This window comes from Microtus pennsylvanicus, chromosome X (assembly GCF_037038515.1).
Source record: "Microtus pennsylvanicus isolate mMicPen1 chromosome X, mMicPen1.hap1, whole genome shotgun sequence".
Taxonomy (NCBI): domain Eukaryota; kingdom Metazoa; phylum Chordata; class Mammalia; order Rodentia; family Cricetidae; genus Microtus; species Microtus pennsylvanicus.
In genome coordinates, this window is record NC_134601.1 from 6,611,739 (window position 1) to 6,634,571 (window position 22,833).

The 22,833-nt window shown below is 35.7% G+C and overlaps 1 protein-coding gene and 1 pseudogene across 6 annotated transcripts in view; one reads left to right on the forward strand and one right to left on the reverse strand.

The window, feature by feature from the left end:
* The window catches only part of Fgf13 (fibroblast growth factor 13), a 509,820-nt gene that overhangs the window by 56,972 nt on the left and 430,015 nt on the right, over positions 1-22,833 (reverse strand). For all 6 annotated transcript variants that reach the window (XM_075957507.1, XM_075957503.1, XM_075957504.1 and 3 more), the window contains one exon: positions 17,576-17,679. In XM_075957507.1, coding sequence (XP_075813622.1) covers positions 17,576-17,679 — 104 coding nt within the window. The remainder of the gene's footprint in view (positions 1-17,575; positions 17,680-22,833) is intronic.
* LOC142841847 (U6 spliceosomal RNA) lies at positions 9,400-9,489 on the forward strand (annotated as a pseudogene).

Genomic DNA, 22,833 nt, shown 5'->3' on the forward strand with positions numbered 1-22,833 from the left:
TAAAATCCTTTACTAATTCTTAAGGCAGGACAAAGTTAGAATGGGAGCTGTTTATAGTCATAAAATTTCTGTGTCATACCACAAACTAACTCTGAAATGAGATCTTCCCATATAAAAAAAACATTTATATCAAGGGTCTGCAGTGAACTTTTAACCCACCATGAATTCTGCTTATATCAGTTCTGCATGGGGCTTCTCAAAAGAGCAATTTCCTCATTTATACAGAGTTAGACACTCCTCCCTGATGAGATGGTAATAGGTTAGGTGGCCACAATAAGAGCAAATAAAGGTTCCCTAAAATCTCATAAAAATGCAAACTCGGCACTCTATGTGTACTCGGAAAAAATTCCTATAAAAAAGTTATTTTATGTTTTACTGCTACTGTTTAGTAGCAAAGATTAGCTGTAGCATCTAAGAGAGGAAAATGGGTAATGCAAAAGTGACTATAATTGGTTTCAATTATTTTCTGAGGTGCCAACAAATGTTTGAGAACACAATGTAGTTATTTGGTTGGGCACACTCATATTCTAATTTATAGCATGTGTAATTTAGTCACAGATTCACTGAGAACCTAAATATTAGTAACATTTAAGAAGTATGATTGTCGTTATAAAATGATAAAGGAACATAATGAACAAATTTGGGAAGTAATTAACTACCATGCCAGAAATGAGCAGCTTCTTTGTTGATATTTTCCAGGTCTGTCAGTGGGCTCTATTTTCATTGCCTCTGACTTAAAAACACACTAAGAATTTTGAGGGCTGTCAAAATGAAAGCAGCTCTGACAAATCTATGGTTAACTGTCAATTGGTATGTATTAAAAATATACCAGTACACTGGGTGGTGGTGGTGCATGCCTTTAATCCCAGCACTTGGGAGGCAGAGGCAGGCAGATCTCTGTGAGTTCAAAGCCAGCCTGATCTACAGGAGCTAGTTCCAGGACAGGCTCTAAAGCTACAGAGAAACCCTGCTTTGAAATACAAATATATAGGGATATACATGCACATATATATATATATATATATATATATATAATCAATGCTTTAAAATTGCATCTTCTCATTACACCTCACATATAGAAAGCGTTTAATGTAGTTTTACCATTATACCTATGACTTTGCATATTGGTAGAGTTTTTCAGAACAGTGAATTTTGGATTTGAATCAATATATACTATTAGCAAAGAAAATTATATCGTGTTAAAGAATGACAATCTGTGTAAACTATATGCTAAAATTAGCTATGCTTAGAAAAAGACTAGAATGTGTTCTAAGTGAGGCTTAAATCATTACTCACTGATGCATAGTAACATTTCAGGGGATATTAATAAAAACAATCACACATGAGCATGGCAAGGAAAGGAGAAATGCAAACTGGCCGTCCACCTTCTCTCTGAGTGCTTTTATGGTCAGTGCTCCTGTCCAATAGCCTACAGCCTACCACAGCAACGACCAGATCCCATTTCATTTCCAATTTGGTTTAAAAAAGGAGTTTATAATAACTCTGACAAAGATCACAAGTGCTTATTTTTCCAAATGGAAAATTGACCCGATAAAAGGACTGTATACAAATGTTTCTATAGTCTCCATTCAGCAAACATGCCACATAAACAGGACAGTTTGATCTTATGTACTTAACCAAATCATTTAAAACATGTTTTCGCAGGCATGTACATAATTATTATCACAGTGTTGAGAAATACACTGAGCATATTTGAAAATTCCTGCCACCATATTATTTCCTATGCATACTTACCTAACTTCCTGTAGTTTGAATTTCAGAAGTGCACAGAAACAACAGTGCAACTGGACCAGAATCTCTCAGACTACTGAAAACTTAGGGAAGAAACTGTTTCACTTTCATCTTGGCGTCCTGAAACTGTTACGATTAAAGGGTCCTGATTGTCAATGACATCAACTAGGTCTAAAACTAAACACATCCAGAATTGTCTCAGCACATCTGAGATTCCTCTTATTCTCCATTTGTTTGCTTGCATTTTCCATGTATTGATTTTATACATATTATAACCAGCAATATACTATATAGGCAGTATGTTGTCAAGTGACTACTTTCTGGATCCATACACATATGCAAGCTCTGAAAATCAGAATGGTAGCTTCCCTGACAGCAATAATCATGAGTAGCTCATGCAAACACAGGAATATCAGAAGAATGTATACGGAAGACAGACTAAACAATACATCTCTGAAGCACATGGAAGCTTTACTAACAAAGTTGACAGTTCAGACATTTGGGACTGGAAAGATGGTTAATAACAGTGTTTGATGATTCTGCAGAAGACCCAGCTTTGGTTCCCATCACCCACATGATGTAATTCCAGTTCTAGGGAATCTAATAATTTCTTTTGACCTCAGTTGGCACTGCATGTATATGGTGCACATACATACACTCAAACACATACATATATACATAAAATAAATAAATAAAAAGAAAGAAAGAAAGAAAGAAAGAAAGAAAGAAAGAAAGAAAGAAAGAAAGAAAGAAGGAAAGAAGTTCAGAGGTTAAAGACAGGTGTTACTTGGTAGGAATGGTGAATTGAAGTATAAATTATGGAGAGGAAAAATGCCTGGCTTCATATCAAAGTGCTCTGTGTCAACAGAAGTACCACCTAGGACTGTGGCAAAGCAAGAGGCTGAACGAAACCATGCGTCATGGTTCTGCACTTCCATATTCTTACAACTATTCATCTGTTTGAAAAGTTGCATGTCTGTATCAGAAATACGAGCCGTGTTGGCTGAGTCTGTTACATACACTTTAAACCTGTTAGACTGAACCCCTGGTGACATTTAAATGCTTTAATGATAGCCAAATTGGAAGCAGAACTTTTTATGAGTTAATACTTAGATCTGGGAATGGAAAAGTATAAAAGAAACATGAAGTAACTGGTGATTTTCCCTGCTGAGAAGAATTTTAGGACCATAAATGTAATAAATAGCTTTAATAATTACGGTTTGCATCTACCTACTCTAGAACTAGCCACTCATCTACTCAAAGGGCAGTGGCAAATTAGTCTTAGAGCTTTGCAAAAGTCAAATATGCATCAGAATTCTAAAGAAGCAAGACAAAATGGAACGGGCAAAATTCTGCTGTGTTGTCTAATCACCCATCAGTCAATGGTAACTCTGCTATGACAAAAAAAATGCACTGTGTTAATGCACCTTGATTGTTGTAGCTTCATAAAGTTGTACCTGTGGGTCCACACTGTCCTCTTTGCCCACTTCTGAAGCAAACAATTCACAGGAAAATAGTGGGGATGCTAGCTCAGTGTCACCGTCCAAAGGTGAAGTGGACTCTGCTATACCAAAAAGATACAGTCACTAGAAACTACTATAATCTGCTTGTGTTGTTCAGGTGGGACATGATTTTGTTTTTTATAAAGAAAAACATTTAATTGCAACTTGCTTACAGTTCAGAGCTTTAGTCCATTGATATCATAGCAGAAAGTAAGGCAACCTGAAGACAGACATGGTACTGGAAGAATAGCTGAGAGTTCTACATCCAGATTGGCAGGTAGCAGGAAGAGAGAGGGCCTCTGGGCCTGGCTTGATCTTCTGAAACCCTAAAGCCCACCACCAGTGATATATTTTCTCCAACATGCCTTACCTCCAAAAGCCACACACTAAGCATTCAAATATATGAGCCTACGGGGACATTCCTATTCAAGCTACTACACCCACCACAAGAACCTGAAAGCCACTGGCTGGGAGGGGCTTTTGTGGCTGTTGGGTTTTCCAGGACTCAAAGCCCCCAAGAAGTTGCCATTATTTTTGAAGACACCTCAATATCCCTGCATCATCATGACCAGAAATTATATAGCATTTTAGATCAAGGAGTGAAAACCAAGGACAAAACCAACACTTGTGATTTTTCTTGTTGTTATTTGTTGATTATAGATGTAGTGTGTGAATGGTCACAGATGAGAGATTCAAGGATACTGAGGCAGAGCATTGGAGGTAAGAAGTTTAATTAGAGCAGTCTGCCATGGACAGGTACATAAAGAAAACAGTCAATGGAATGTCAGGTCTTCTCTTTTAGTTCTCCGAGGAGTGGGGTTTCCCAGCAAGAGGCTGCAATTTCTTTGATTCCAAACAGGAGTCAGGGAAGCAGGTGTATAAGAATCACAGATTTACAGAGATTTTCAAACTTCAAGCAACGCCATTTCTTGATTTATCTGAAGAACGTGTCTCTGTCATATTCAACCATACTGTCCCATAACATACGGAAGTGGAATTAATGTGATCTACTGGAGAGTGTTGTGCTGCATAACCAATAAGTATTGTTTGGTGTGACTGGTAAATTTCCATAATCAGACACACTTACCTATTCCCAAACTCAAGGGCATTCAAACTTTTTCCCTTCAAGGAATCTTTTTTCATTTTTTTACATTGAGTCTTATGCTACAAATAGCATTGCCAGTGTTATAGGTCAGGTTGGGAATGAATACTTCATGTCAATCCTTCCTACAGCAGATTATCTATTAGCAATTAGAGCTCAGAACTTAGCATAAACCTCATTATGTACATTATAAACTCCAGATATTACCGGCATGGACCAATCTCATCGCATTTTGGGGTACTAAATACTTATAGAGACTTAATTGGTATTTACTAATTGATCATAAAAACTTCTAGGAAGACCAAGTCCCAGCATGGGGAGGGGAATGAGGCATATAACCCCATCCCTTAGCTGAGAAGCATCAGTTTTCTCTAAGAGTATTGCCAGTAGTTGTTAGACACACATTCAAGAGTATTTGGGCAGTACATACTAGCTTTGATGGGGTAAAACAACACCAAACATGAAGTTGATGAGCGGGAAAGGGAGGGGGACTCTAGGGAGGTTTGGGATGGGAGGGTGAATGTGATTAAAACAATGTCCGAAATCCTCCAAACATTAATGAAATGGTCCACGAAAAATACAAAAAAAAAATAGCAACAGAAAACTCCTGAACCTTTGTTCCATGCCGTAGGTCCCCTGGAAGCTTAGATATGTGACTTGAGTTCTCTGAAAGTAGGGAAATGAAAATCCTTTTTAGGAATCTCTGTTTCAAAGGTTATGACAGAACACAGAAGAGCTAAGCTTCTAGACTCCCTAGGCTCTATTTTCTTCAGTGCAAGCCACCTGAAAAGAGGGTTTTGCATGGAAACTTTCATTACAGCGATCCACACTATTATATGGGCAGGAACAAAGGAATACTTTATATAGAACTTTAAAAGAAATCTTTTATGAGGCTACCAATCGCCTAAGAAGGACTGGTGCAGTAGTCCTGATTCTATGAGTGGGGTAGACCTTCTTGTACACAGAGTTTTTGCTTGTTTGTTATGGGTTATAGTATTTGCCATAAATAATGTAGTTCTACCTGTTTGAATTTCTTCCTAAGTTATCATTTTCATTGTCTAGTGTCTCATTGCCAATTATAAAGGTTTTGTGGAACAGTTCATAAACTCTGTCAAACATTTTTAATCCTCTCTACTTTTGCAATCTAAATAGTAATATTTAGAATTGTTATGTTCACTTGACTTTTCCAAACCTTTATGAAAATATTTTCCTGAGTAAAATTGAATGCCATTTCTAATTTTGACTCTTCATGCTATGTGCTATGCCAGAATTCCTATGAATATCTGATGCCCTATGAAAGGAGGCATTATGTATTATTGCTACTGGCTATATGCAAAAATCCATCCAAGAAATCAATTGAGGTTTTCCCTGTAGTTCTACTTCCAGGGTTGTCAAAAGTAGTTAGCATCAGACTAGCTGATGAATAACTTAATCAGATTTTTTGCACAGACATGACATCTCTAGACATATTCAGCTCAAGCAAAACATATTTAATGTATTAGTCAGGGGATTGCCAGTTATTAACCTTGGTTACAGCTATTATAATAATCAGAGAAATATTTTCATTTAAAGTTTCTTTCTTCAGAACTCACAATTCCCTTGAAGACTGGTGGTCATTGAAACCCTTCAGTTTTTTTCGTGTGTCTTAGCAGTGTACTGACTTACATAATTCTGAAATGTTAACCCTTAATAGATCAGCAATTGGCAATCATTGAGTCTTTTAACATATTTTAAATATTTAAATAGGACTGACAGAAATCGTGATTGGCCTTTATATTTTATTATGCACATATATTTATTATGCCAATGAATAAATATAAAAATGTACTTTTGCTAGACACTTATATAAGGCTAAGGGTAGAATGGGGGAATCAGTTATTAATTAATGATCCTGGAATTTAGAAATGAACTATTTCAAAGCACAAGTTTCATAGAAATAAGAACAACATGGAAAAACATATTAGTGAACAACTTTTTCTTCCCTATCTCACTGTGGATTAAAATAAACAAGAAGGTAAGGACTAAAAATAGCACCTTCATTGAATAATGTCTTCAAGCTATTCATGGTATACGAACATAAAATAATGCTAAAAGGCCATTGGTTCTCTTCCATGTATCTACTAAATTTTACTGAGTATACTGTTAGAGCAATCTTCTGATGGCCAGGGTAGGTTAGATATTAGAAGCTTAGAATTATTTTAGGAATTCCAAAATAAACTAGTGTCATCATAGCAACAGAGTATGAGTTTGGTTTCTCCATTTGTCTTTGCGTGTGAGAGATACAGAGAAGTAGGGGAAAAGAGAGGAGAAAAAGCAATCTCTTCACATGTTACTTTAACTGTTAAAATTCTTCTTTGTCTGTCTTGATCATTATTTTATATTGTTGTTCCAATATAAATTATGTTTTTCTATAAACATGACTTTAACTCCCAATTAAAGCATGAGACACTCTGCTAAATATTTTTCCAACTTGGCCACGGAAGTCGATCACTGAGTCGGTATCTGTCTTTAGCTACCACCACTATTGTCTTTCTGATTTCTGAGAAAGTAACATCCTCAGTCAATTTCACACTTAAGAACATACATATATATATTTCACCCTGAATAACTTACTAGCTTTGGCTAATTTTTAATAGAGACTATGAAAAGAGGATATTTAAATACCAAGCTGTATTGTCTTATATTTTCATGAAAATCTTAGTAGTACAAAAAATAGTAAACCGGTGAAACAAATGTGGTCTGGGAAATTATCTTGGTCTTGAAAATGAAGCTTTGCTTCCTTCAAATCTCAGGTTTTACAATTTAAATTCCAAAAGATATGACTCTGAAATGTGTCTATATAATAACCCTTATAATGTTATAATCCTTTTGTCTGAACAAAAAGCACCATCAAAATGTATGAGTGCATATATAAATATATATATATATATATATATATATATATAATATGATCATAGTTTTCAAAAAAACATATGCAATGAAACTGGAAATTTGGATAGTTAGAACTTCTGCAATTTTATACTATATAAAAATGCAATAACTGTTCATTAAAGTATACCAACGAGAAAAAGTTCTAGATTTTTATATTTACTTGTAATTGTGCGAAGAGGAAGGGCCATGAACCACAGTGCACATACGGAGGGCAGAGAACAACTTGAAGGGGTTTGTTCTCTCTTTTCACCGTGTGGGTTCAGGCGGTCAGATTCAGGTCATTGGGCTCGGCAACAAGCACCTTTCCACACCGCACTACCTCAATGACCCACGAAAACCTTACAGACAGAAGTTAATATTTCTTTGCACCCACTCTCTTTGGTTTAGCACTTTAGCTTGATGATAAATTCTTCTACTTTGGATATGATACTGCTCACGTTAATTTTCAATTTCCTTTCTTTTATGATTGAGATAACACCAGTTCCTCAACGAGTTCTAATGATTAAAACATTGTTCTACATTGCATTTTTATTAAATTTGTAATCCTCTATGACAATAACTCTAGACCTTAAGTTATGTCTAGTTGGTGTTACACAGATTTGACATAACCCAAACATTTTCCATGTTACATAAAACTTCTTGGAGTGCATTAATTGCTCTGAAGTGGTCAATAAATTTGTGCAGATTTTAATACTTCTACATTAGCATTTGTACTAGAGATGTCAATTTATATAAAAAATTAGGTCAGAGGCTACATGATGGCACTCTACCTTAGGAAAAAAATCTGCCAATATTGTAAAATAAAAGTACGAGAAATATCTAGTTCAGAGGATATTACAGGAATATGACTATGTAGCTTCATATGCTCTCTTACTCTAGACTTGATCCTATACTGTAGAGAAAATGTTATAACAAACATATCTGTCAACTCACAAAACGAGAAAATGGACAGTAGATGAGCTAAAATTTTTCAATATATTTATGTTAAGTCTACTGAACTTGAAGAATATACTTTGTTGTGGCAATCTAAGAATTGCACCTATTGCTAGTAAATAAAGGATAAGATATGAAGCATTTTTATTTATCTACTCTGTCCGTCTAGTGAAGAGATGTGTAAATGGAGTGGGGTCTGCCTGCCCATAAGTATACATGTAGAAGCCAAAGGTTGACTTTGAGCAGTTTTTTTTTCTATCACTCTCCACTTTATTTTTTGAGACAGGCTCTCTCACTGAAGTTGGAGTTTGGCATTGTGACTCGACTGCCTGGCCAGTGAGTAAATAGGAGGCTCCTCCTCAGCCTGCCCTCCATCCCAATCCTGTGCTTGTCTACACTGAGATTTAAGTGGGTGCTGGGTCTCTAAACAAGTCCTCACCACAGCAACCACTTTACTCACCGAGCAATCTCCTCAGCCACCTTATGCTCAAAATTTAATGTATTCTTAAGTGGCTCCAAAGCAGAAAACAATGATTGTTTGATACAGACACATTAAATAGCTACATAAATAGAATGAATGAGAAAGCAATTAGGGTAAGTTGAATCTGAGCAAAAGGCATGTGTTGTTCTTTGCACAAGTGCTAATCTCCAATTTTCTTAGAGTCAGTCAATTATGTATTGAGAAGTAAGTCAGATACTTTAATCAAAGCCCTTTATTCTAAGTGATAAGATACCAACCACAAAGGATTATATGGTGTATAATACCATTTATATGAATTACCTAAAATAGGTAAATGCACTGAGAAAAAAATAGGTTAGCAGTTACCAAGAAGTGAGATACCAAGATGGGGTATGCCTGCTAGTTGGTATAATTTTATCATTCATGGTAATAATAAGTTCTAAAACTTAATAGCAATGATGTTGGCTAAAGTGTGTTAATATGTGAAAACTATTGAATTATATACACTATAAATGAATAATTTTATGGTCTAGAAGTTGTATCTCAACAACACAGCTTTTTTTTCCCCCTTTTTCTCAAGACAGGCTCTCTCTCTATAGCTTTGGTGCCTGTCCTGGAACTATCTTCTATAGATCAGGCTGGCTTTGAACTCACAGAGATCTGCCTACTTCTGCTTTCTGAGTGCTGGAATTAAAGGTGTGTGCCACCACTGCCTGGCTATGCTCTCTTTCGCAGCACATATACTAAAACTGGAACTACACAGAGAAGATTAGCATGGCCCCTGAGCAAGGACAACAAGGCAGCTTTTTATGAAGAAAAGGGAAGGAAGGGGGCTGAGGATGAGGGCATTGATTAGTTGCTAAATTGTTTGCTGTGAAAACATGAGAACTTGAGTTCAAATATGCACCACCCATGTCAAAAGACAGGCTCCCAGTAGACATCTGTCATCCCAGCTCTAGGATGCAGGGACAAGTTGGTAGATCCCTGGACCAGTGATCAACCACTCTAGCTGAGTCAGTGCATGGAATGTTCAGTTAGAAACTCTGTCTCCAAAGTGACTGACAAAGATACACAATGTTCACCTTTGATCTCTGTGTGAACATGCATCTTCACACACATGAACACACACATATATACATACAAAAAATAAAGAACAAAAGAGAAAAAGGAGGAAATAATACAGTTAATATAGTCAATGGCTTGAAATATTAAAAAAGTCCAATGGTGTAGCCAAAAGATTAGGAAGGCCAAGGAATAGAGAATACCTATGTCTAAAAGGGCCAAAGAGCTCAGAGTCAGAATTGTTGAGTGTATAATCTGCAAGGATTCTAAGTCGTCAAGATTATAAACTACTCTCGCCACCATGGGAATTAGTGTGGAATTTCTTTACAAAGCTAAAAATAAAACTATAGTTATACTATTATATCACTCCTGGGAAGGTTGCCAATGACATATATGACATGAAAGTAGAAGGGAGACTATTTGGGGAAAGGAAAAAGGGAAGTCGACTAATGGGAACAGGGGGAACAGGAGAGGGTAATGGGGCTAGAGAATGCAAAGCACATGATATACTGCAACATGCATACCCATGTATACACTTGAGTAAGCAAATGAACATGGAAAGGTAATGTTTGGGGGGAACATACTCCACTTGACATTTATATTTATTTATGCAGTTGATGTACATTGATCACATTGTACTAGTTAGCATTTCTATCACCTTAAATATTTTGGGACATTTACATTGTTTTAAATAGGAAGGTTTAACAATTTTACAATGGCTAAAATCTTGTGAAAGATGATACAAAATCATAAACAACTAATGCATCTGGACTTAAACTAAAGATTCTATTGATCCATATGACATTCTTATAAAAAAAAACCTAAAATTTATCATTTTGCCCTTTCCTTTCTTCCCACCAACCCTTCCCAAGTATTCCGTCTTGCTCCTCCAAAACCATGGGCATATTTTCTTTAGTTGTTACATATTTGAATGTCATATGCATACATCGCTATATATGCCTAAATACATAAAAACAATCTGCTCAATCCATTTATCCCTGAGGAAGACTATTTATCTTTGTCTCATTATTCCTTAGTTTCTTTGTTGTTCTTTGCCAAAGGTTGGGGCCTTATGAAATTTCCCCTTTCGATATCTATAAGTTTATTGGTACTGTATTTGTCCAGGTCTTTTCTAAGCAGCCATGTTGGTGAGATTTCATGAGTACAGTTCCCCTATCATTTCTAGTATACATACTTTCATAGCAGATTTCCTGTTCCACTGGTTCTTCAATCTCCAACTATCCTGCACCCTTCTTCCACAATTTTCCCTGAGCCTTACATACAGGAATTGTTCTTAATTAGAAGCAAATCTAGGTTATCAAAAAAGGAAAAATAATGTTTGTTATAGCTACTAGAGGACTGTTATGACCTGACTTCTCTGTATTTCTGATAGTGATTCCCCTGAATGAAAAACACATCATAGGATGTTGAGAATAATATATTAGTCTATCTTCATGTGATGTGAGAAAAATAGTGATAAATTTAAAGTATGTATAAACTATCTATTAGAGAAAGAAAAAAAGAAAACCTGTACCCTTAATTTAGAACAACTGAGTAGAGCTCCTGAGTCAGTAACAAAGGCTACCTTATGGTTAAGGTATGAAACTAGATAATTTGTAGAAACTTGTTTCCTTCATATGGTTTGCTTTGGCAGTTCCAAAACCACAAATCATGTTGGTTATATTATTCTCACAAATTATTGGTGATGTATGCATTGGAAAGCCTTTCTTCTTTCAAAATCTCTATTATCTACACATTTTTGGAGAACTGACACTGTGTATCCCAGAAATAGTCAACTGCTTTTGACAAAATATAAGAAATTAGATAAACATGGTGCCATGAGTTCTAGAATATTCTAAAAGAAAAAAGAAATACTTTTTGTTTATCTATGCCTTGTTATCATCTGTGTCTAGTATATATTACTATTCTATTAAATAAATACTAAAAGATTACCAATTTTTCCATATTTAAAACTCTTGAGAGTTTATAGCTAATATATATTTCAAGAACACTTAAAAATTTATTACAAAAGCTTCATGTTATAAAATATTTATGCTATGAAGTTTTGAGAACTCTCAAACCCTTATATGGAACTCCTTATTATTAGTTTAAAAAAACTCAAAGGTAAGAAATTTTTTATGCACAGTGAACGGTAATTTCTTGTTGTTCTAGAAAGATAGTTATAGCATGGTTAAAAGTAAACATGTTATGAAATAATGGTTAATTACGATCATCTGTGCCACAGATGGTTTGTCACTGCCACTTGAGCCTACACCAAGTCTGTCCCCTGTGGCAACAAGAAATAAAAATGGGGAAACAGAGTACAGTACAAGTATCCTAAGATTAACCATAAGACATAAATTGTTGTCTATGACAATAACAACATGTAGGTGATTTTACTTGATGAATAAAGGTAAGAAAGAAAATTGAACTGAAATGGAATTATCAAGCAGAAATCAAAAGAAGAAAACAGATTATATTAAAAAAGGTCTCCCAAGAATCAGCAGTTTTCATTGCCTCAGAACATTCCTTCAGAAATGTAAAGACAACCTGTAGAAATAGAAAACCTGCACCCTGGTATATCAATCATAAAATCTGCCTATTTTCTTTTATTTACATTTGGATAATGGTTTTTCCATCAACTGAAATACCAAAGGTCAAATTCTTGTTTTCAGTCATGACCTGTCAAGGCCCTCCTCTGAGCCTTATTGCACACATTCGTTAAAATGCACTATATGCAGACACATCATTTCTACCTGTTCAGTGACTATGAACGGTACTTATTACTATGGCAAGCATAGAAGAAATATGTAGCATGCAAAGGGAAAGGAGTTTTCCAAATATTACTTGGAAGTGGCTAGCAAAGAAAAAAGAAATTTTAGCATATCTAATGGCATGGGCAACACTAGAGAGGGAGAGAGTTTTAAGCAGGGTCAAAAACATCAACAGCTTGAAAAAAGCAAGGGGAAGTAAGAACTGTGATCTTGCTACAGCCTTCCAGTGGAGTTGAAGCTACACGACAGTGGATAGAAGAGGGATAGGAAAGTTCAGTTCTCTGAATACCCTGAAGACATCAGTGACTATCTGGGGTGGGGGAGGTGAGGTAGAGCTTAATGATGCCTTTCAGGTGGGCCTCTTTGCTTGTTTGTTTGGTCTGGTTTCTTTCCTTTTCCTTTTCCTTTTTTTTTTTTTTGGTGAACGTTAACTAAATAACAGGAGCTAGTAGACAGAGAGTAAAGATAAATGAGGGGAAGTCCCAAGGTAAAAGGGCAGGTGATTGAAATGTAAGAGAAGGGGTAGGAGAAAGGAAGAAACCCTCTACAAGGAGGCAAGGATAACGGGATGACAGGGGCAGATGTTAGTGCAGCATCTTTGCATGTGATGGAGTAAAATGGATATTCTGCCAGATTACTTCTTTTTCCCATTAACATACAATGAAAGGTCATCAGTGAAAATCCCAAACACAGGGATGGAGGAGGCAAAGAGCAACTATTTGTGGAAAACTGTAGCCATAAGCCAAATGCACCCCACTATCTGTTTTAGTGAATAAACTGTTACTGGAATATAGTGATTCATTCATTTATTTTACTGCCTGTGATTGCTTTTGTGCTATAAGAGCAAAGCTGAATGGGTGTGGCAGACACTTTATGGCCAACTTATAGAGCCTAAATTGATTACCAAGTAAGTTGACTATGAAGTCATTAGGATAGAATTCTATCCTATTAGGGTCCAGAGATAACATTTTAAATGAGATGAAAATAAAATACGCTCCAGAGGGAATGGTGATAAATTTGTTGAAGGAACCTAAAGTCATAATGGATACAGACTAATGGAAAGAATTGGAACATTTATCTGGAGAGGACTCAGTTTTCAGTGCTAGAACAAGACAGTTTGAATATTTTACACCTACATTTTGCTTTGGTATATCTGAAATATTTCAATAAGAATGTAATTACTTTCCATAGTTTTCAATTGCTTATTTAAGGTTATTTTCCCTTAATAGGAAATACATATTTGTAGGGTTTTGAATAAGAAAAGTAGTCATTGGCTTATATATTTGAATATTGTTCCCAGTTGGTGGATCTGTTTGGGAAAGATTAAGAGGTATGGCCTTGTGGGAGGAGGTGTGTCACTGGGGGCAGCTTTGAGGTTTCAAAAGATTCACTTTTTCCCCAGTGTGGCTCTCTGCACCTTACTTGTGGATTGAAATATGAGTTCTCAGCGGCTGCTCCAACTGCAATGTCTTCCCTCTACCATCATGGACTGACTCTAACTGTTGGGAACTCTATGCCCAATTCAATGCTTTCTTTCATAAGTTGCCTTCTTCATGGTGTTTTATCATGGCACTAGAAAAGTAACTAAGAGAAGTTAGTGCTGAAATGGTGCTATGGTTTGACAGAACTTACCGTACTGATTCTTGAAGAAATGTGGCAGAGTTTGGGATTTTGGACAAGAAAAGGGATTGAATGCAGTAAGCAGAAATGAATGGGTCATCTTAGTAGGACACTGGGAGATAGTAATGCTGACAGTTACACAGACAATGGACACCCGACTCAAAAGATTTCAGAGGAGAACAATATTTGCAACTAGGTTAGAAATCATTTTAGGATGTTTTGGCGAAGGCTATTGTTGATTTCTTCCCTTGTCCTAAGAATTTTCTGAGGCTAAATTTAAAATAAACCAATTTCTTCGGTAGAAGAGATTTCAAGGCAACCCGATATTGACCTGTCACAGGCTTATCAGTAACCACTATTATGCAGCTCTACAATGATAAAAAAAAACCAAGTTGGGCAAAAAGAAATAAAAAATGCCATCTGAAAAGAGAAAAATTAATATTGGAGTCAAGGCTTGTGCTGAAAGAGCTAAGGAGATTGAGGAGAAGCTTGATCCACAAAAGAATAAAGGAAGATTGCCCTTAGGGCAAGACCTTACCCATCTAGGTTTCCAACTTGTGAGGAAAATGCCTAAGTAACTTTTTGCTTCTCAAAAGAGAAACCAAGGAAAGCCACAACAAATGTGATCAATGGGGCCAGGCTGCATTCCAAAAAGACAGCCAAACTTAGCAGCACCTTCCATTTGATTCTGGTTCAAGAATCATAAGTAAAATGGTTGTGAAATCTTTCATGGTTAAAGAGAGCCACTGAGGCCAGGCAATGTATGACAGGGCAGCTCCTGAATGAAGGCCCTGAGAAGCAATTGTGTAGAGTGAAATCTGGTTGTGTTGGAAACCCCAAGATGCTGGACATGCTAGAGATAAGGGATATCTGCCAAGGCGAGCTGTCCATGGGCAGTTGAATCATCCTAAGAGCAAGATTTATCTTGAAGGCAGCAAAGTTGGAAGGGGAGAGTCATATGATCCTTCAACAACGGATGTGAAGCGATGGGATTCTCGGTTTTTACCTGCTAGGTTTTGATTCAATATTTCCTCCCTATGCCTGATTTGTTCCTTTTATAATATATATTCTATGACATTGCATGTTAGAATTTTTTTTTAATCTTACAGGGGTTTACAAGTAAGATTAAAGCCTTGAGTCTCAGAAGAAACTTTGGGCTTTTAAAAGTGTTTAGACTGAAAGACAATAGGGAATTTTGATATTGGAATAAGTACATTTCACATTATGATATGGGCATGAGCTCATGGGGGCCAGGGAATGAAATGTGGTGTTTAGAATGCAAATGACCTCTGTAGGTTCATGTTTGGATACTTGGTCTCCCAGTAGTAGAATTGTTTGAGAAAGATTAGGAGGTGTAGCCTTGTTGGAGGATATGTGTCACTAGAGTAAGCTTTGAGGTTTCAGAAGACTCATGCCATTCCCAATGTGTCTCAGTTTCCTGCTTGTGGAATGAGATGTCAGCTCTCAGATGTTACTCTGTGCACATGTCACCTTGCCTTGACTCCACCATCATAGACTCTAAACCTCTGGAACCAAAAGCCTAAATAACCTCTTCCTTTTCTAAGTTGCCTTGGTCACGGTGTCTTATCACAGCAATAGAAACCCTATCTAAAACAATATAGAATTTTCTACATTTATCTTCCTAAGTATATTCATTATTTTTTTCCTTTCCATGTCTGCATATTAGTTCAAGGAGTCATTTTTCAGATTAAACGCTTACTTTTGCATTTGACCCTGCTGATCTAAAAAAAGTTACCTGAAATGAAATTGTGCTATAGTACTAACAAACCTAAAAGTATTCCGTTGCTTTTCCTATAATACTAGCACTGTATTGATAGATAATAGATTTCATAAAGCATGCAATGAATTCAAAGTTTTAGTTTATCAAACAAGGTAAATCTGTATGTCATGAACAACAAGACAAAATGCTGACAGGTGCTCAGAGTTTGAGGTGCCTAGCTGTGAGTGAGCCTTTGTGGGCTTGTTTGTCTCTCACATCTCTTTCCCTCTTGGTCACTTAAAACCAAGGTGAATGCACAATTTTTACAGTGTATGTAAAGTCTTTAGATATCTGACTTTGAATGAAATTCAGCTAACAAGAGAGACCAAGAGCGAAAACAGATTAATTTTTTAATTTGCAGTTGGAAGAATGGGTTTTGATAGCTGGTAATCACCTCATTCTTAAGGCTAGTAGGCAGTTTGATAAGCAATGTTTTCCATTTTTGAAAGCCTAAAGATTGTCTACATTGATTGAATGACGAACGGTTGGAGGATTAAACTAAGACAATCAAAGTTGATAGCAAACGCCTTTTAACACAAAGCAATTTTACCAGTCTATTTTCTTCATTTTAAATATCCTGTACCTTTCCTAAAATTCAGGAATTCAAAATAAACAATAAAAATAGCAAGGATCTTTTATAACTGGTAGGTAGATCTATTTATAGAAATAAAATCCTAACTCTAGTACTGTGGCATTTTAAAGTTATATATAAATTTAAAACATTTGCTTAACCAAGTACACTTGGTCCCAAATTACTCAGTAATCTGTAGCCTATATTATTTATCAATAATACACAAACAAACTTATAGATATGACTGTCCTCATTCTTCTTAGACACCAGCAAAATGTGTGTGTAGGAAGAGGTTAAGTTGTACTTGACAAAAATGGCATTAGTAGTATAATAAAATATGATATATATAACACGTTCATTTTTATATTATAATTCATATAACAATGCAATATGAATGAATAGAGATGACCTTTATATTTCTACATACAAAATTATGATAAAGAGATGAATCATAATGATCCTGATTGGGAAATATTTTACAACTGTAATAAAATAGCACACTGTGCACCAGAAATATGACTGATAATCAAAAAATTTTGTAAGTGTTTTAAAGGATGGAAATGTTTATTTCCCGGTTTGGTCATTATAATACTGTATGCAATTATTAAATTATCACACTGTAACCATAAATTTCTGACAAAAAATTAAAAATGGAAACAGATGGCAATTGCACTAACTGAACAAATTGGCAATGACAACTGTGGAGCACTTTTCAAACCAGTTTTTGTGTCCTGGACTTGATCTAAGAGAGAGATCTCATTAATTCTTCAGGAATAAATGGGGCAGATATGGTTATGTAGTTAAGTAACAACTTTGCTTCCCACAGCTGCAAAGCCCAATTCCCTATTTAATGGTACATAATATTCCAATAGCACTATATAGAAAATTTTTAGGAATACTATTAATTTTATATTGACCATGCTGGTTTTCAATTAGGAAGAGCTATCATTTTCACCAGAAAATAATTTGCCCTTACAACTGATATATTCCAATCAAAACCAAAATTTATGACAAAAGAATATACATCATACATTTTTTTCCTGTCGGATGAAAACAAGATGCATGAACACATGCACACAAAGACTCACCGAGGTGTACAGGTATCCCTCGCTGTTCATTGCCAAGTACAGCTTGGTTTGAACTCCTTGAATAGCCACCACCCGAAGACCCACAGGGATAAGGTTGAACAGAGCTGAAATTTCAAAGAATATAAAAATGTTACAATTCCAATTTGATAGCTCTTCAATGTAATCAACAGGAACACCTGGCTTCCTCAAATCAGTGGAGACTCAGTGAGTCTAGAAATACACAAATGTAGTCTTGTTCTACTTTCTCGTGTATCTGACTACTGATTGTATTTGCTTAACTGGGTCTATAACAACATATTCTCAAATACTCCAGGAAGAAGAGAAGACTTTGGTTCAAACATCCTGATTTTTAGAGTACTGGAGGCGGGGAATATTTACTTGGGGGGGGGGGCGGCAAAGTATTAGGAATCACTCTGCCCACTAAAATATCATCCTTCTCAGTCTAAGTTCTTAGCCCGCTCTTCTAGACAGCTTCTGAGCTTTTCATAAGCACTGTTAGATGGGACTGTTAGCTGAGGACAAATTCCTGTACTCTCCCCAGACATACTACACCAACATTTTCATCTAAATTATCTGTATTATTTCCAATGCAAAAACCTCTAAAATAAATCTGGGCCTTGCAAAAAAACCGGTTATTTTGTATTCTTATATTCCATAAAGAAGTGGCATTTCACAGGATGATAGAGTTGAGCAGGCTCTTGGCATTTAGTCTCAAAGACAATAGCTTTAGTAATAAAATAAGGCATGGAAGAAAAGTGCTATTTGTTATTCTAATGTTTTCTGCAAAATCGTTGCAAGTGGGCTAATGAGGTCTTCATCTTTCCATCTGAAGGTCTTACTGCATCAGACTTACACCCAAGGGCTCCTCACAAGCACACACCACTCACTGGAGACAACCAGTGGGTGTTCTCCCACTGCCAGCTGTCTCCGCCCTCCCACACCACGAACAAAAATAAAACAGTACATTTTTAAAACGTAGTGTTTGCCACACACATCTTTTGAAAATAGCCTGTGCACCTTGCTCCTGAGAGCCACAAACCAATGTTGATGATTTTTGCCCTGTTTCATAAGTTTGTTGGGGATGATAAACTGGCCTGTTACTTCCATGAACAAGAATTTGAAGGTGTCACTCCCATATATAAGATTTTTTTTTTTTCTAGAATCACTTATCTTTGAGCACTCTGTTGCACTAGATAGGGTAATATGGGTAAAAATATTAATAAGGAACAAAATATTCCTTGTGAAGCCTACAATACATCTTTCCCTTAAAATTTGGGTGCTATAAAAGAGGAGCTAGGACATATTGTACAGTTCAAAATACAAGTGTTTCTACCACATGCCACTGATGGCACTTCATTCAATACTCACCATATAAAAAGCTGCGCCCTTCTGTTATGTGAAGGAAAGAAAACTAATTGCACAGTTTGAAAGTCAGGATCATGTGCTATAATTGACAATGTAATGTACAGAAAATGAGCCTCATATCTTTGAGCATATCATATATAAGTCATGTTTCTTTTTGTTGAGGATACCCTGCTAACAGCAGGTACTCATAGCACATTTGTAGACTGATACCAAACTGCATCATGAAAACATGATCATGTGTTTGGGGGATATAATAATAGTTGACAATCATGTTACATAAAACTTCATACTTAAAAAAATCTCAAGCCTATGATAAACTAAACAAAAAGCTCCATATGAGTTTGTTTAAAGTCAATATAAAAACGTGCCTGAAACCTAATTGGGTGATAGTAACATATAAGAGAGAAAAATGTAAATGAAATTGAAAATGATTTCTAGGATCTTTATTTATAAACCAACATTCTGAACCTTATTAGTTTTCTGACTATAGTTTTTCATGTCAGGGATGAGCATGGAGGGAGGTAGAGAATGAAGAGATTGATAATGGCTTGAGTTTTGTGTTGCTTTTCATTGCTCTTAGCTTTGTGTTTTAGTGTGAGATGAAATGTTTAAATTTCAAACAGTAGACAGTTAAAGGAGAAAGAGCAGCAAAGAACATCAATCTATACTACCTATTCCTGAATAATGGCATTTGTAGGAGGCCATTCATTATGTAATCTAAGTATTTATTAAGTTAGAAACAGAGACAGACAGATGTATGCCAAAACTGAAGAGAGTAGAAAAATGTAAAGTAGTTGACCATATATATCACATACCAGTCCAATATTTTCTTTAGATATTAAAAGTGAAGTACACACTGAGTTTTCTTTGAATTTTTCCAAAGAGGCAGTCTTCCCAGATTAAAATGCAAAAAGCTAAACCAGAAGTATGCTTGGATAGAATCACTGTGCTCTTGCTCTCTTTCCTGTTTCTAAGACAGAATCTTGCTTCCTCTAGCAGTTCTGATGCTTGCTATGCAATGCAGACTGATCAGGACCTGTGAGCAATTCTCCTGCCTCAGCCTCCTTAGTATTAGGATTGCAGGCATGCACTACCACTCATAGCTTTGCACTGTCTTCTCTAAACTTGGAGTAATTCTTTATGGACTTAAGATATGGCAAGAAGAATTTAAGTTCAGGTTTATTTTAGTCAGAGGCTAGCCTTCAGAACGCAAACAATGATAAATGAAACCTAGGGTAACACCAATTTTAGGAGCAATGGATTTTGTCATGAATAATCTCAATAGTAACCCACAACTTCCTCTACAATACACCTTTGAGTCATGTGCACTGCATTTGTTATGGCTTGCTACTTTTTGCCAGAAAACTATACTCACAGTTAATAGAGCTAGACAACAGTAACAAAAGAAAAAGAATATTTTGATCAAGTTGAAAAATTTCTCAATATTATAAGTAGTTGATTTCATTTGTGTTTCTAAAACATATTCAATTAAATACCTAAAATCTTTTATTCTCTTTTAGCTAGATTTTAAGAGGTCTGTTTGTTTGTTTTTCTTTGTCTTGTTTGGCTTTTTGAGCCAGGGTTTCTCAGTGGAGCCCTGACTGTCCAGGACTTCACTTTGTAGACCAGGCTGGCCTCAAACTCACAGAGATCTGCCTGCCTCTGCTTACCAAGTACTGGAATTAATATGTGCACTACCGTTCCTGCCCATTTTATTTACCTACTTACTTATTTTCTTACTTATATATATGCTAGACCTATAGGACAAAGGCAGATGCTCCAACGTTGCAGAGGGTCTTTGGGTGACTGTCCAGGTAGCCAGCTGTTTCTGTCATTTCTCACATATTTTTGAATTTGCTTGCTTGCACTTCCTGTTTACTCAGCTAATGTTATTTCCTTCTCAGGTCTCTGAGGGAGTTGAAGACTAGATAGTTATAGTCTCCCTTATTTATGAGACTCAGAAAAGAAAAGCACTAAAGAAATGTAAAGTATATAAGATTGAGATATCAAAAGATAGTTTTGGAAGGTAATGAAAGTTATGATAGAAATTAAATTTGGTACAAGACTTTGGATTCACCAAGATTGGATAGATATGGAGTAAATTCTCTGAATATGTCAAATGCAAATGGACTAGACATTGTCAACATATTTATTGCCTGTATATAGTATATAGTCATTGTACTTATTGTACATAGTTTTCCTTATATTAGTTATAGCCTTCTTTTTTATTTTAGACAAAAAGGGGAAATGTAGTGGCATTATTTATTTATATTATTTATTTATTCATTCATTCACTCATTCATTCATTTTGTGCATTTAAAAAAATTCTAATTAATAACCTCCATGCTGCTTATTTGTTTGCTAGTGTTCCTATATAAAAACAAAAACTTATACCTTAAAGGGGTCACTTTCTCAAGGCTATGCTCCCTCCTTGGCATTCACAGTTGAGCTCTACACTGACCTCTATACTGAAGCCCTGCTTCACAGTGCTCAAGGTAAGGTCAATTTCTCTAAGAGACTAATAATTAACAAAGGTATTATTTTAATGTAGTTGGAGAACCATGATACACTGAAGTGGCAAAGCTATTGTAGGTTTGAAGAAAAGGGGGGAGCTATCTTTTAAAAATTCATTCTTTATACCCAAGGCTGATAATAAAACTGCCTTCATGAAATGTCTATCATCTTTGCTTCTCAAGGAAAAATACATAATTTATAATGTCTTACTTGCCCATGATGAGATTTCATTGGATTGACATTTACCATTATAATAAATTTACATAAGATAACCTTAAATACATAGTATCAAACTCGGTTTTAGAAATAGACATGCATAAAGCATGAAATTATTTGCTTTATCATATGATCTTGTTTACCATATCAAAGCTAAAATAACATAAAATCAATTAAGTTGAACTAAATGAAAAACTATGATAAAAAGAAAAATATAAACATAATACTGGGAATACATGCTAAGGAAATACTGTTACAATGAGTCACAGGTAGAAAAAAACTTGTATCGTAGTTCCATTCATTTAAATAATTATTTAACTTAATATCAAAAAATTGCTTGGTTTTGGGTGAGTATCAATCTTAATGGCCACACCTGCAATTTGATAGACCAGTATAATCCACAGGCATCTGTGTTTTATGATGGCTTATATGGCATAATAGCAACAGGGAAGTGAAGTTAGTTCCCTAGACTTCTGGTTGCTCTTCAACCCAGAGTTGACAAGCTTGCTTTTACTTTTGGGATACTTTCCATTTGCAGGGTGCATATTAGGGTAATACTTACCTTTGATTGACTTAAGGCTATATGTTTTAATCAGAGTAGACACGGATTCCTGTTATCTGGCTATGTTCTTTAAAGGTCTCCAAATGTCATTAGTATTTAGAAATGGCATGTCAGACAGAGTTGTAAGGCAACCAAAGAAACAATGTAATTGTAGGAATGGAGGAGAATAACCTAATATACAATATAAATGTCCATAATAAGAAATGGATCTCTTTGTGTATGTGTGTGTGCGCGCGCGCAAGCATGTGTGCACTGTTTATTTCCTAAAACGAATATGTACAGCATGATCTTTATGAGTTTGACATATCACTAAGACACAGCACACTGAATCATCTATTTAAAACAAAACAAAATAAAACTGTTCCTTTTGAGTAACTGCATAAACACTGGAAACAAATATTTCTCCTCGATTTGAACCTGGATATTTAAAGCATGTGAGAGCAATCCTGACTCGTAGCTCATCACAAACTTCCCTTTAACAATGTTTATTTTCTTGAGACACTATAGAATAGAGTAGCATGCAAACCTTAATTCCTTTCCCAAACATCGATCTGTATACATAATTTGGTGGAAATTGTATTATGGATCACTATGTATTAAT